Below are 15,249 nucleotides of genomic sequence, written 5' to 3' on the forward strand. Positions count from 1 at the left end.
GTTCTACCCAAATCTAAAAGCTTACAGCATAGGCCAGTGTCACGCCTAGACCTACAGAACTCATTTAAACAGATCTTTTTTCTTGCGTTTTTGTCATTTGGTTGCCACTTTTCTGTTACTCTTTTGTTGTGTTTTCATCAGATTTTTTTTATCACTTTTTCGTCATTTCTTTTGTCACATTTTTGTCATTTTTCCGTCACATTTTTCTCACTTTTTCATCACATTTTTCTCCCTATTTTGTCATTTTTTGGTAATGTTTTGTCACATTTTCGTCACATTTTTGTCACTTTTTTGTAATTTTTTGTAAATATTTTTGTCACATTTTTGTAATTTTTTGGTAATTTTTTGTCACATTTTTTTCCACTTTTTTGTCACTTTTTTGTTGCGTTTCATTTATTTTGTCTCATTTTTGTCACTATTATGTCAGGTGGGGGTTAAGAGGTTAATGCACACATTTACAAATGTCTAATACACCATGAGTGACTCTTATATAATGGCGATGTTCATGTTTTTTATTGATTTGAAATAAATGCTAATTTCTCACATTTCTTTAGGCATCTGTGTTGGAAAACCATTGGATGTTGTTGTGTTGAAAACGTTCTTCATCGATCTCAGACTTCCTCATTCTGCTGTGGTGGGAGAGCAGACGGAAGTCAGGGCAATTATTCACAACTACATTGCAGACCCAATCACTGTAAGGCTGAAGTGAGATCAATGATTGAGTTTTTGAATGTCTTCTTTACTGCACTTTGCCGTCTTCCACAGGTGCGCATTGAGCTTACTGAAAACCCACATGTGTGCAGCTCAGCGTCAAAGCGAGGCAAATACAGGCAGCAGGTGAAGGTAGGGCCCTCCACGACCCGCGCTGTGCCCTTTGTCATTACTCCCATGAAAGAAGGAGTCTCAAGAATTGAGGTTAAAGCCGCTGTTAAAGACACGTGGCACGGTGACGGGGTTTTGAAGACTCTCCGGGTTGTGGTAAGAGAACAAAGCGCCGTTCATCAACATTCATCTTTACTTTGACCGCATGCTGTTTTATGACTATCATCCAATGGTGTTTTTCAGCCTAAAGGTGTTCTGACAAAAGCAAGCAATGTTGTCGTATTGGACCCGAAAGGTGATTTCATGGTAAAACTGGTTAATAATGTGCTAAACAAATTAAATTATCCTCTGACTCCTCCCTCGCAGGTGGCACACAAGAACTAACTTTGAATAACATGGTTGCAAAAACTGAAATGGTTCCAAATACCCCATCCAGCAGTCAAGTCTTTGTGACAGGTATCTCTGCAAATCACCCACATTCCAAATGTAGCAGTGACACAACACAGGAGAAACTCGGAACATTAGAACATCATGAGTTGTTTATTTCTGTAATTCAACTTAAAATGTGAAACAAATATATGATAGACACTCTAGATTATCCACAAAGAAGATTAGAATATTGTGTAAAGGGACTATATTGTGTCTCCTTTCATCAGCCAGTGAATCCAAAACACCTGCAAAGGGTCCCTGAGACTTTAAATGGTCTCAGTGGTTCAGTAGAATTCTCCATCATGGGTTCAAATGCTGACCTGACAGTTGTGCAGAAAACCATCATTGTCAAAGCCTCAAAAGGTCAGAGCAAAAGAAGTTGGATGTTCTCAAAGTGCTGCATCAAAGCAGAAAGTTAAGTGGAAGGAACAGTGTGGAGGAAAAAGGTTCACGCGCCGCAGGGATGAGCTCAGTCTGGAGAGGACTGTCAGGAAAAGGCCATTCAAAAGTGTGTTGGACCTTCCCAAGGAATGACTGAGGCTGGAGTCAGAGCATCAAGAGCCTCCACACACAGACGGATCCTGGACATGGGCTTCAGATGTCAGATTCCTCTGGTTGAAGCATCCTGGTCTTCATAACACCTCAGCAGAGCCACAGGCTGAGAGCATCCTGGAACAGGCACAGCATATATAATATAAGAATAATATAATCTAAGATTTCACAGCATTACACATCGCTTGTAAACCGAGTATCTGACCAGTAGCAGTACTTGGCTCAGTGGTTTTTCACACAGCCACAGAACCAAAAAGAGGCCCCTGTGTTTCAGGTGCAGTAATGTGGTCAAAATGGAATTATCATTATCTTTGCACATTATGTGTTGAATTGAACATTAAACTTTTTTTTACGCCCACAGGCAGAGAGCAAATCACTTCCCTCGTGGAGAGTGTGATTGGTGCATCTTCCATGGGGCGACTGCTCTACCGGCCCACGGGAGACGGGGCGTCGAACATGATCCACATGACCAACCCTGTTATTGCCACCACGTATTTGGACAAAACCCATCAGTGGGAAGCAGTGGGCCTGTGGAGACGAAGTGAGGCTCTCACCTACATTAGGACCGGTGAGTACCATCAGTACGTAGCACCACAAGAAATAATACACAGATGTACTTCTGCATCAGGCAAAGCCTAACCATGGATTTTAACTGAGGGTTGTGTATCCACCAGGTGTCCAACGGCAAATGCAATATGTTAAAAATGATGGATCCTTTGCTGCGTTAACATCTGCAAAAAGCAGTACATGGTAAAACATTTAAAGCCGATGTGAAACTGAATATGATCCTTTAGCTTTACGGTTTCCTCTCTCCCGTCAGGTTGACTGCCTATGTCGTCAAAGTCTTTTCCATGGCCAACAATGTGATTACAGTCGACAACAATGTAATCTGTAACGCGGTGAAGTTTCTGATCCTCAGGACACAGCTGCCGGACGGCTCGTTCAGAGAGATTGGGCGGGTCTACCAAACAGACATGATTGTATGTATCATCACCTGTGAAGCTCTGCTTTACAAAAGACTAAAGGCCAAATACATTTGATCTGTCGATAACATTAAAGTGAACAGTTTAATTAGAAATCTGTATTATTCAAGATAAGATAAGATGAGCCTTTATTGATCTCACAATGGAGAAATGTAGTTGTCACAAACAGCTCTGAGAATCACTCAGGGTGTGCAAATAAAAAAACTATTAAACTATACTTTTGTCCCCACAGTCAGCAGTAGTATATTGTAAGTGTATTGTATTGTTTATATTATTACATTAAATGACATAATATTAAACTCGGCTGCTCAAATTGGCCAGTTAGAGGAAAACGGTGACTGGTCAAAATAAACTACATGTTTGTCCAGTGTTATTGTCACGCTCTACTGTTTTCTCAGTCCTATGAATGTCTCTTTAGGGTGACGTCCAAGGCGTAGATTCTGAAGCCTCGATGACGGCGTTCTGTCTCATCGCGCTGCAGGAATCCCAACAAATATGCGCCCCCCTTGTGAACGTACGTTTAGTCGTGTTCAGTGCTTCCCTCATGTTTCGATACATGTTTGTAAATGAACTTCTTTTGCAGAGTTTACCCGGTGCCATAGAAAAGTCAGTGGCGTATCTGGAGGCGCGCCTGTCCAGTCTCACCAACCCTTATGCTGTAGCCATCACGTCATACGCTCTGGCCAATGCAAACAAGCTGAATAAGGAGATTCTCTTCAATTTTGTTGCCCCAGGTTCTGCACTTCTGTTTTATCTGCATGTGTGTTGTTATGCATTCAGGTTAAAGCACATACTTTAAATTCTCTAATACTGGCCTGTATTCCATTAGCGGCCGGGTCTCCGACAGGGGCCGGGTCTCCGACAGGGGCCGGGTCTCCGACAGAGGCCGGGTCTCCGACAGGGGCCGGGTCTCCGACAGGGGCCGGGTCTCCGACAGGGGCCGGGTCTCCGACAGGGGCCGGGTCTCCGACAGGGGCCGGGTCTCCGACAGGGGCCGGGTCTCCGACAGGGGCCGGGTCTCCGACAGGGGCCGGGTTCGCAGCTGGCGGAGGCAAATTAAAGCCGGTCTCTAAAACAGGCCGGGGCTTTTATTAGAAACTATAGCGGTAGAAATATTCCCCATGTTAGGAATTTGTCTCATCCTGGTGTAAATGAAAACTCACGTGCAGGAAGTAACAAACGGGAACCCGGGCCGAGGGGGACGCTGCGGAGGAGCTGATCCGAGCGTAACTTTGACACAAACCTCAAACCTCCTGTGACGATATTTGGAAACAGGGCAACAAATGTTTATGACCCTCCAGGGTTTTAATAAAGTCTCCATCGCGTCTTCAAAGCACGTCCAGCTGCTCCGTGTGCAGGTCAGTCCCGCCTCAAAATAACTCCTCCCATCACCGCGAGCGTCTCGTCTTCTCTCGGGTCAGTCTCATGATCGATCACAAACACAAACGCTCCGTCTAAACTCACCTTTTACACAAGAGAACAACAAATAATCCGGTCCGCGGTAAAAACGAAACAGAAACCTGCAGATGCCCTGAGTAAGTAAAGGCCCCGGCCTATGTTAGAGCATTTACGGTATGACAGGTTTTTCATTATTGTTTAGTGGCATAAGGCATAATGCTCAGAGTTAGTACTGTATTAGTAATTTATTGAAAGTGCGGAAAAAATGTTAATAACTATAACTTTGTAAAGTTTTTAGTGTTGGGTCCCCTGCCCCGCTGCAAGAGTGCACTCTGTTTCTGTGTGTCATTGTTTCTGTGTGTCATTGTTTCTGTAAATGTCCACAGACTTTTAGCGGGATTTTTGTTGTCGAGTTTAGCCGATCATGGCAAAGTCTCAACCTCGCAAAACAACAAAGCGTTATTAATTTAGTTAATTAATATGCATAAATGCTAAGAATTTATTTGTGTGTTGACAGAGATGAATCACTGGAAGTCCCCACTGGGGGCCCCGATCTCACTGGAGGCAACGGCTTATGCTCTTTTGGCTCTTGTCAAGGGTGAAGTGAGTCTTTTTTTTATTATGAAGTTATTTCTCTCTGATTTGAGCAGTTTTTGTTAATTCTACTCACCTGGTGCTGCAGCTGATTCAGATTCTTGTGGTTTTAAACATTGCCTAATAACGGTGACGCATAATCATACTAAGACAGTTGATTTTGTGACTTTTGTGACAGTTTTTCGAGGAGGCTCAACCAGTTGTGAGATGGATCACGAAGCAGCAGAAGGTGGGCGGCGGATACGGATCAACGCAGGTACAAAGTCATATTTTTAAAACTGACCAGCAAGCAAACATAAAAATGAGCAGACGGGGCACATGGACACGTCTTAAAGAGACAGAGGCCTATTTCAAGACATTCGCTGCAGCCATTATGAGAGAGCAATTATATACAAGGCAGTTGTTTTAATTTACTGCATTTACAGACCAACAGAAGGTTTGATCATCATTGTAGTGTGATATAGACTGGTGCTATGTGACTGAAAAAAGCATAATACCCCCTCTTTAAGGCCCAATCTCAATTCTCCCCCTGAGCCCTCCGCTTTGGGACACCCCTTCGACACTCGTGAACGCGCAATCATAGACTGTACATATAAATGGACAGCTTCTCCTCACTTCTCCCCGTTCACCATAATGCCCACGCTCGTGGGGGAATTCATGGCGGATTTAAAGACTCCCCCTCCCCAGCTCTGACAAAGGATGTTCCTAAAAAGGGCATACGGGCGGGATTTTCACTGTGGACTCCGCCCTTGCGTGATGTGTAGCTCACGCTGCTCCAATGCCAACAGTCCGACCCTCATTAAGTACGAGATTTTAAGGTCCCCTTAATTGTAACTAACCCAGCGTCATCACAGGAGGAATAACTAGCTCTAGATAGATTTTTCAATCACATAGCACCAGTCTATATCACACTACAATGATGACCAAACCAGTAAATTAGAATAACTGCCTTGTATAAAATGTCTCTCTCAAAATGGCTGTAGTGAATGTCTTGAAATAGGCCTCTGTCTCTTTAAGAACCTCTGAGCCTTTAGACACGCCCCCTCCACACGCTGTCTGTGGCATCAGTGGGGAGGGGGTTCTGCTGAGGAGCAGTGGTTGGTTACTCGGCTGGTGACGAAAGCTCGGAGGCGTCTCCAGGAGGTGGGGGCGTTCCTAGGAGGACTCAGGCAAACCTATCCCTAAAATGGCCGCCATCAGAGTTTTTACAGATTACTCAAGAATACGTGAACGTGCCAAGGCAACACTTCAGGCATGTTTTTAATGAGGGAGTGACATGATAACATGATGTAAAGCTTGAAAAAGTCTGTTTTGCATAATACCGCCCTTTAAAGTTGTTTTTAACGTGTGTAAAGTCCAATGCTTTTCAATGGGGGCCCAGCGGCGATAAGGAGGTACTACAGCAATGGTGGCCTCTAGCCAGCGGCCTTTCAATCAATCAATCAAAACTTTATTTATAAAGCGCTTTTCATACAAAGTTGTAACACAAAGTGCTTTACAGATTAAAAGCAGTTCCCGCCCACCCAACCACCCACTCTTCCAAACAGACAACAACACTGCTCACCCCACCCCCTCCCCATAGCCACATACACACACGCAGGCACACACACACAGCCACACGCACACACACAGCCACACACACACACACGCAGCCACACACACACACATACACGATGAAATAATGGACGTAATGCTGAGTCTGGGTACAGATGAACCAGGTAAGGAAATGCCATCAGAGGAGCCGTCTGCACCGGGAGCGGTACATCAGCCACAGCCACAGGGCACCACCACCGGACACCCAGCGGAGGTGCAGCAGAAGCACCTCCATCCGGGCACCCAGAGGACAGCGCCCACACAGCCACAGCCGACCACCGCTCCCGGGGCAGAGGGCTCCCTCAGAGGAAACACTGGAAATTCTAAAAATGCAAAAATGCAATATACAAATATATACATAAAATAAATAATAATAATAATAAATAAAATAAAATAAACATATATATAAAACTAACTAAAAACTAGTATAATAAGATAATTATAAACATAAATAATAATAAAAATAACTGAATAAATAAGTAAGTAGAAATCAGCTAAAAGCTAAGCTAAAAAGGTGGGTCTTGAGCCTACTCTTAAAAACATGAACGTTCTCTGCAGCCCTGAGCTCCTCCGGCAGGTCATTCCAGAGGCGAGGGCCGTAATACTGGAAAGACGCCTCGCCATAAGTCTTTTTGTTGACTTTAGGAATAACAAGGAGACCTCTGCCAGAGGAGCGAAGGGGCCGTGAAGGTTCATAAGGTAAAAGCATTTCTGAGAGATAAGAAGGACCAAGACCATTAAGACATTTAAAAACCATTAAAAGAACTTTAAAATCGATCCTGAAACACACGGGGAGCCAATGCAGCGATTCTAAAACCGGTGTAATGTGGTCCCGCCTCCTGGTCCTCGTCAGGACACGAGCTGCTGAGTTTTGCAAAAGTTGCAAACCTGAGATACTCTTTTTGGGAAGACCAGAAAGCAGGGCATTACAGTAGTCGATACGACTGGTGATAAAAGCATGCATTAGCGTCTCCGTGTTGGCCCGAGAGAGAATGGGGCGGACTCTGGCTATGTTCTTCAGATGGTAAAAACCTGTCTTTGTGATATTCTTAATGTGTGGAATAAAAGTCAGCTCAGAGTCAAAGATCACGCCCAGGTTCTTCACCTGTGAGGAAGGATTAAAAGACAGTGACTGCAGTTTGGGTAAAAGTTTCTCTCTCTGGGCCTCAGGACCGATGACTAAAACTTCAGTCTTGTCCTGGTTAAGCTGGAGAAAGTTTTCTGCCATCCAGGATTTGATATCTAAAATGCAGTTAAAAAGTGCATCCATTGGCCTGGTGTCATCAGGAGACATGGAGATGTATAACTGTGTATCATCAGCATAACTGTGAAAGTCGACTCCATGTCTCCTGATGACATCACCAAGAGGGAGCATATACAGGTTAAAAAGCACTGGGCCTAAAATCGAACCCTGGGGCACACCACATGTGATTTTATGGACTTTAGAGGAGCAGGTATCCACACTTACCATGAATGTCCTGTCTGTGAGGTAGGAAGTAAACCATTTGTGTACAGCACCAGAGAGGCCCATGTGTTTTAAACGAGTTAAAAGGACAGTGTGGTCGACTGTATCAAAAGCAGCGCTCAAATCCAGAAGAACCAGCACGGTCAACTTTTTAGAATCATAATTTAATCTAAAATCGTTTAAAATCTTTAAAAGGGCCGTCTCGGTGCTGTGGTTTACCCTAAAGCCAGACTGGAATTTTTCAAGGACATTTTGTGCGGTAATAAAATCACTAAGTTGATAAAAAACAAGTTTTTCTAAAATTTTGCTTAAAAATGGTAAGTTGGATACCGGCCTGAAATTGTTCAGGTCATTAAAATCCAAATTGCTCTTCTTCAGCAGGGGCCTCACCACCGCCCCTTTAAATGCAGCAGGGAAGACCCCTGTCTGAAGAGAGCAATTCATCATGTTTAAAAGCTCGTCTCTAAAAGATCCATAAAATGTTTTAAAAAACGGCGTTGGGACCGGGTCTAAAAGACATGTGGTGGGCCTCACTGAGGAGAAAACTTTATCAAGCATCTCAGCATTAACCAGGACAAAACTGTCCAGTGTTTCCTCTGAAGGCAGACACCCAGATGCATTTAAAACCGTGTTATTTTGGGAGGATAAAATATTACATCTGATAGTGTCCACCTTCCCCACGAAGTGGTCTGCAAACGCGTCGCAAAGGGAGTCAGACACTTTAAAATGGGTTTTGTTAAATTCCGGGTTGAATAAATGGTTGATGGTGGAAAATAAAATTTTGGGGTTATTTTTATGGATGCTGATTAGGTTTGAAAAGTAGTTATTGCGTGCGTTTCTTATTGCGTTGTTGTATATTTTTTGATGCTCAGAGAATATTTGAAAATGTATAGTTATTTTGTCCTTCCTCCATCTCCTCTCCGCCACCCTGCATTTACGTTTAAGTTTTTTAAGTTTGGTCCCAATCCTATTTTAGGGCGAGGGGAGGGGTGAGGGAGAGGCCACATAGCCCTTCAAGCGAGGATTTTTCTGATGCACACTACAGACGAAGGGGTAGGAGGAGTTTGACAAAATACGGAAAAAAGCTGCGAAATGAATTCACAATCATCAATATGCAATTACAACATTTATAAAGTTGCTGGACGCTTCGTTTGTGACTTTTTTCGCTTCGTGCAACAATTAGAACAGTCCATTTCTATAAACATGTCAGTTCTACGTTTTCGCTTTGCTGTTGCGAAAGCTCCGTTTATTTGCACTCAGGCCCCTGAGGGCTCAGGCCCCTGAGGGCTCAGGCCCCTGAGGGCTCAGAGCGGAGGCTGCAGCTCTACCCCTGCCCGGCCCTGCTATGAGCTCTCGCAGCTCTGGCTAACGGGCTGCAGCCACAGCGACCCGCGGTAGAAGCAACAACACACGGACAGGGAGAATGTAGCGCCGGATGAAGCAGAAACAGATGAAAATGTGTTGAGTTTGGCCTGAAAAGAGTCCAGTTGTTTAGGTGTTACAAAACACCATCCGTCTGTTAAAGGAACAGGCCACCGTTTTTACATACTGAGATATGTTCTTACCTGAGCTTTGACGAGTTCTTTAGGACCTGTCTGATCTTCACCCGTGCCTTCAGTCACGTAAACACAGCACAGACGGCGTTAGCATTTAGCCTCTCCCTCTCTCCACTATAGCTCCAAAACAGGTCAAGAAAGAAGCTACCAAGCTCTTCCACGTTTTCCCTATTTAAATATGGTTACGTGAAGTGTTACACTTTGGCATCCGCACAGTAATGTGAAGATTGGTAGCTTCTATCTTGACCTGTTTTGGAGCAATAGTGGTGGCCTATTCCTTTAAGTTACTGATGAACTGGTTCAGTAGAAACATGCTATAGAGACAAGTAGAGGCTCACTTTTTATAATTTCTTTCATATAAATGTGTTCCAATTGAGAAATATTCAAATAAGATTCCATTCCAAACTCACATAACCTTAATAATCTGTGTTAGTTGTGAAATGCAGTCAAATGGAGGGCGGTCTTTTCAACCCTCACCCTTAGCCCTCGGTTTGAAGGTGTAGGGGAAGGGAAGGGGTCGAAAAGAGAATTGAGACTGGGCCTAAAATGTGTTGACAAAACATACAGATCTTTTGAATTATCTTTACTTAATCACTTAACTTCATTTTGCAACATCACATTAAACGTCCTCTTTCACCCCAGGCCACGATCATGGTGTACCAGGCTGTGTCTGAGTACTGGGCTGGGGCTAAAGAGCCAGACTCTCACCTGGATGTGCAGCTGATGGTCCCAGGCCGCTTTACTCCGTACAACTTCCAATTCACCCGAGACAACAGTTACACCACGAGAGCATCGAAGGTGACGTGCTCCAAACTCACTTTTCCTCTGATAATCTCCACTTGTACCTAATATTCTATGTTAATATGTTTACCTTCCTTTACAGAAGTTTGAGATCAATAAAAGTGTGAACGTTACAGCCCGCGGCACAGGAGAAGCTACTCTGACCGTAAAGCACTTCTGTTTTTGACTTTCCTCAGTTTAACCTCTTAACTCCCACCTGAACATGTTTTCTCCTGTTCTCCAAGTTCTAAAAAAGCTTCTTCAAAACAGCGATAAAAAAGAAAAAAAGAAAATGATGTAAACACAACAAAAAAGCGCTAAAAAGTAAAAAAAAACTCAACAAAAAGGTGACAAAAGAGCAGCAAAAAAAGACAAAAATCCAGCAGAAAAAAGACAAAAATCCAGCAGAAAAAAGACAAAAATCCAGCAGAAAAAAGACAAAAATCCAGCAGAAAAAGACAAAAAAACAGCAAAAAATTGACAATAATCCATCAGAAAAAATGCCAAAAATCCAGCAGAAAAGACAAAAATCCAATAGAAAAAAGACAAAAAACAGCAAAAAATGACAAAAATCCAGCAAAAAAGTGACAAAAAATTGACAAAAATCCAATAGAAAAAAGACAAAAATCCAGCAAAAAAAGACAAAAATCCAGCAAAAAAGTGACAAAAAATTGACAAAAATCCAATAGAAAAAAGACAAAAATACAGCAAAAAAAGACAAAAATACAGCAGAAAAAGACAAAAATCCAATAGAAAAAAGACAAAAATCCAGCAAAAAAAAGACAAAAATCCAGCAAAAAAAAAGACAAAAATCCAGCAAAAAAAATGACAATAATCCAGTAGAAAAAAGACAAAAAAACCCAGCAAAATATGACAAAAATCCAGCAAAAAAGTGACAATAATCCAGCAAAAAATTACAAAAAAACTAGCAAAAAAAAATGAAAACAATCCATTTGAAAAAAGACAAAAATCCAGCAAAAAAGTGACAAAAAAATCCAGCAAAAAAGTGACAAAAACACATAAGGGAAATAAAAAGTGACGACAATGGCAAAGAGGAGAGAATGCATTTGGTTTTGGCGGGAGGTAGGAGGTTAATATTCATGCATGTTCAATATTAAGGTTCATTTTATTTTATTTTACAGATGGTGACACAGTATTATGCAGTGCCCAGAGAACCTGTGAGCGACTGCACGAGGTTTAATCTCTCTGTGGAATTCTCTCTGGGTAATGTTGTTGGTCTTTGATTCATTCTTGACACTTTTTAGAGATTCATAAAGATATATTTATATTTTGAATCATCAGATAAGGTTGATGAGGTGGATGGGGACATTTACAACCTGAGCATGCAGTTTTTGTAAGTAAAAGGATATAAAAACTATTATTTTTACCATGCCATGTATTAATAAACAACTTGACCTTCACAGCTTCAAGGAGGAAGAAGAAGATTCAACTATGTCAATCTTGGATATTGCTTTGCCCACTGGCTTCATTCCTATGGCTGAAGACTTGAATGCTGTAAGAGCATTCACTGTTGCGTCAGATTTCTCTGCTCTTTTATGTAACTCATTTGTGAATGCCTGGTGTGATTGTAGTTGTCTGAGGGTCTTGCTGCTGTCATCGCCCGGTGGGAATACAAGGACTTGACAGAGAAAGGCTCCATCATTATCTATCTGAGGAAGGTCTGTGATTATCTTTATTTGTGACTTTTTCCTCAAACTTTGCTGACGGAACGTTTTTCAACAGGTGGCTCACGATCGTGTTGAGGAGGTGACTTTTAGAATGAGACAGGTGCATAAAGTGGGCGTTTTACAACCAGCCTCTGTGTCTCTATATGAATACAGTGATGGTAAATCATGACCGTAGTATTTTCAATTGATACAGTTTACTTTAACCCCTTAACTCCCACCTGAACCGAGCACATTTTCTCCAGTTTGGCTTTACCCCAATCCAAAAGCTTCTGGAAAAAAGCTGTGAAAATAGCAACAAAACTGAGACGAAAACAATGATGGAAATGTGACAAAAAAGTGAGAAAACATTGACAAAAAAGTGATGAAAAATTGATGAAAAAGTGGCAAAAATGTCACAAGAAATTGACAAAAATGTGACAAAAAAATTACAAAAAAATGATAAAAAAAAATGTACCAAAAAAATACAAAAGTGTGACAAAAATATGACAAAAAATTACAGAAAATGTGATAAAAATTTGACAAAAAATGTCAAAAAAATGATAAAAAATTTACCAAAAAATTTTTAAAAAAAATATGACAAAAAATGTGATAAAAAAAATACAAAAATGTGACAAAAACTTGACAAAAATGTGACAAAAAATGACAAAAATGTGACACAAATGTGACAAAAATGTGATAGAAATTGATGAAAAAAATGACAAAAATGTGACAAAAAATGACAAAGTTACAAAAATGAGTTGAATACCCAACAAAAAACGGTTCAGGCGGGAGTTAAGAGTTTAAGGTAAAGGCAAAAATGGAAGCCAGATAATATTTTGAAAATGTTCTTCCAGCAAAAAAGTGTGTGAAGTATTATCACCCTCAGAGGAAAGACGGCCAGTTTCTCTTCTGGCTCGCAGGGAATGACAATGTGTGTGGTAAAGGTAACTTATCTGTACTGTGTAAACACTTGTTAGAATCCTAAAATATTACAGTATTACACTGCCTGAAGTGTTGACTCTAATGTTAGTATACGATCTTACAGAGGATTGTACAATGCAGAAGAAGGGCAACATCCTCCCTCAGGAACGCATGGCCAAAGCCTGTGAATCTACACCAAACAGCAAGATCGATTATGGTAAGTAAATGTGGTTCTGCAGTTAAACAAAGGCGGAGAAAATCACAGTTGAAAATGTGTCTCTTCAGTGTACCAAGCCGTACTGGAGGACGTTAAGAACGACTTGACCTTTGACACCTACACCATGAGAATTGAGAATGTCATCAAACAGGGTTGGTCGTTATTGAGTTTGAAATAGACAATAATAATCATTTCATTAATGTGTTTTGTTTATTTTTTTCTTTCTCTGTAGGAGCCTTTGATAAAAACGCTCAAGGTCAACTGCGTAAATTCCACAGTTCCTCACGCTGCAGAGAGAGTTTAAATCTACTCAACAGTACAGGATATCTTATTATGGGCACAGCCGAGGACACAGTTTCAGATGTAGCCTCTCAGTCGTAAGTGTTTTCTGATGTGGATGTTGTGTCATTGTGTAGTATGTGTAGCTTAAACTACCTTGGACGGGAACAACATATTTATCTTTTTTCTTATAACTTTTAGATTTGAATATGTGTTTGGGAAAAGAACCTGGATTGAGTCCTGGCCCATAGGAGACGAGTGCCAAATGAAGGAACACAGATCAACCTGTTTAGCAATAGAAGACCTGATCTTCAAGTATCAAACACATGGCTGTATTGCTAAATGAATAAATGTAAGACGTCTTTCAGAGAATAAAGTTGGACAAAGAACTATTGTGACACTATAATCACCTCAGTGTGACACTTGAATAAAATATTCATGCAGCTTCTTTTTCTATTCACGCTTTAATTGCACTTTAAGGGGAACTTTTATTAAGGCAGGAGCTAAAGAGCAAAATAAATGATGCTGTTTTGTTGGGATGTTACACTCTGCTACAGCAGAGCCGGTGCTGGCCCTTGTGGGGCCCTAAGCAAAAATCCACAGGGGGCCCTACAGTTAACATCCCATGGCTATTTGACGAAGAGCGAAACCGTTTACAGTCAAAACCAGTTCCACTGTGCACTAGTGCAGAGCAGAAGGGGAACATAATGACCTCAGTTCAGGCCCTGCACCTCTGTTAGAACCACTAAGCCACTGTCAGACTGGGATTTAGAACTACAAGTCTATTTTCCTCACTTTTTAAAATGGTAAATGGTCACATTCTCTCACTTCTGGTCCCTGACCCACAGTTTGGGTTAGTTTAAAGTATTTTTGAGTAATCTGTAAAAACTCTGATGGCGGCCATTTTAGGGATAGGTTTGCCTGAGTCCTCCTAGGAACGCCCCCACCTCCTGGAGACGCCTCCGAGCTTTCGTCACCAGCCGAGTAACCAACCACTGCTCCTCAGCAGAACCCCCTCCCCACTGATGCCACAGACAGCGTGTGGAGGGGGCGTGTCGGAAAGGCTCAGAGGTTCTTAAAGAGACAGAGGCCTATTTCAAGACATTCACTACAGCCATTTTGAGAGAGACATTTTATTTATATATATATTTTATTCATTTACAAGGCAGTTATTCTAATTTACTGCATTGACAGACCAACAGAAGGTTTGTCATCATTGTAGTGTGATATAGACTGGTGCTATGTGATTGATAAAAGCATATTACCCCCTCTTTATAGCTAACTGAAACCTGCTGCCTCTGACCAGTTATTTCTGAGAACAAAACAGAGAAGTCAAAGCCCGAAAACCAGAGTTACTGAAAGTAACTGTGCTCATGGGAACCATGTGGATTCAACCCCCCATTGGGACAAAAAGGCCACGGAGAACGGCTTTACTCTCGTCTATTCACTAAACTCAAGAGTTTAAATGAGTGAGTGGCTGATGCAGCACCGAGTCTCCGCAGAGAAAGCATGTTGTTTTATTATATCTGATCATATATAATAAGTTCTGTTGGACCCGGAAGTGGAGCGATTAAAGGGACTATACAGAGTTTAAAAATGTTAAAATTATGTGTTTTCCTCCCCCTACATGTTCCAGCCATGTCCTATTGTGAATGAGCTCAGACCTGTTCACCACAACGGCCTCTAAAATCCTGCACTGTCACTCAGAAAGCTGTTACTTCAGGTCCGAAGTGCCGTCATGCACGGGGCGGACTGGGACTGGAAAACAGCCCCGGACTCTGACCAGCCTGGCCCAAATTAGCGTGAATGTGACACTTACCACCCGCCTTAACGGAGCGGATTTTCTCCAGTTTGGCTTTACCCAAATCTAAAAGCTTCTCGACTGGAGAGCAACAGTGTAACGCCTCATTTGAAAGCTGAGACCTACAAGAGTGATTGCAACTTTTTGTCAAGTCGCCACAATTTTTAACCTCTGTGTTTTTGCTTTTTCATT

The 15,249-nt window shown here is 41.9% G+C and overlaps 1 protein-coding gene across 1 annotated transcript in view; it reads left to right on the forward strand.

Annotated features, from left to right (window-relative positions):
* LOC306969183 (complement C3-like) overlaps positions 1-13,602 on the forward strand; it is a gene marked incomplete at its 3' end in the record, with an annotated part of 44,237 nt that extends 30,635 nt beyond the window's left edge. The window contains exons 20-40 of the mRNA XM_079564783.1: positions 555-694; positions 766-978; positions 1,066-1,117; positions 1,189-1,278; positions 2,165-2,384; positions 2,624-2,783; positions 3,205-3,300; positions 3,370-3,520; positions 4,702-4,787; positions 4,957-5,034; positions 10,035-10,190; positions 10,276-10,338; positions 11,315-11,396; positions 11,475-11,526; positions 11,597-11,687; positions 11,765-11,851; positions 11,916-12,021; positions 12,885-12,977; positions 13,046-13,129; positions 13,210-13,354; positions 13,458-13,602. Coding sequence (XP_079420909.1) covers positions 555-694; positions 766-978; positions 1,066-1,117; positions 1,189-1,278; positions 2,165-2,384; positions 2,624-2,783; positions 3,205-3,300; positions 3,370-3,520; positions 4,702-4,787; positions 4,957-5,034; positions 10,035-10,190; positions 10,276-10,338; positions 11,315-11,396; positions 11,475-11,526; positions 11,597-11,687; positions 11,765-11,851; positions 11,916-12,021; positions 12,885-12,977; positions 13,046-13,129; positions 13,210-13,354; positions 13,458-13,602 — 2,390 coding nt within the window. The remainder of the gene's footprint in view (positions 1-554; positions 695-765; positions 979-1,065; positions 1,118-1,188; positions 1,279-2,164; positions 2,385-2,623; positions 2,784-3,204; positions 3,301-3,369; positions 3,521-4,701; positions 4,788-4,956; positions 5,035-10,034; positions 10,191-10,275; positions 10,339-11,314; positions 11,397-11,474; positions 11,527-11,596; positions 11,688-11,764; positions 11,852-11,915; positions 12,022-12,884; positions 12,978-13,045; positions 13,130-13,209; positions 13,355-13,457) is intronic.
* Positions 13,603-15,249: the final 1,647 nt, after the last annotated feature.

Source organism: Gobius niger, assembly GCF_951799975.1.
Source record: "Gobius niger genome assembly, chromosome: 10".
In the NCBI taxonomy this organism is placed as follows: Eukaryota; Metazoa; Chordata; class Actinopteri; order Gobiiformes; family Gobiidae; genus Gobius; species Gobius niger.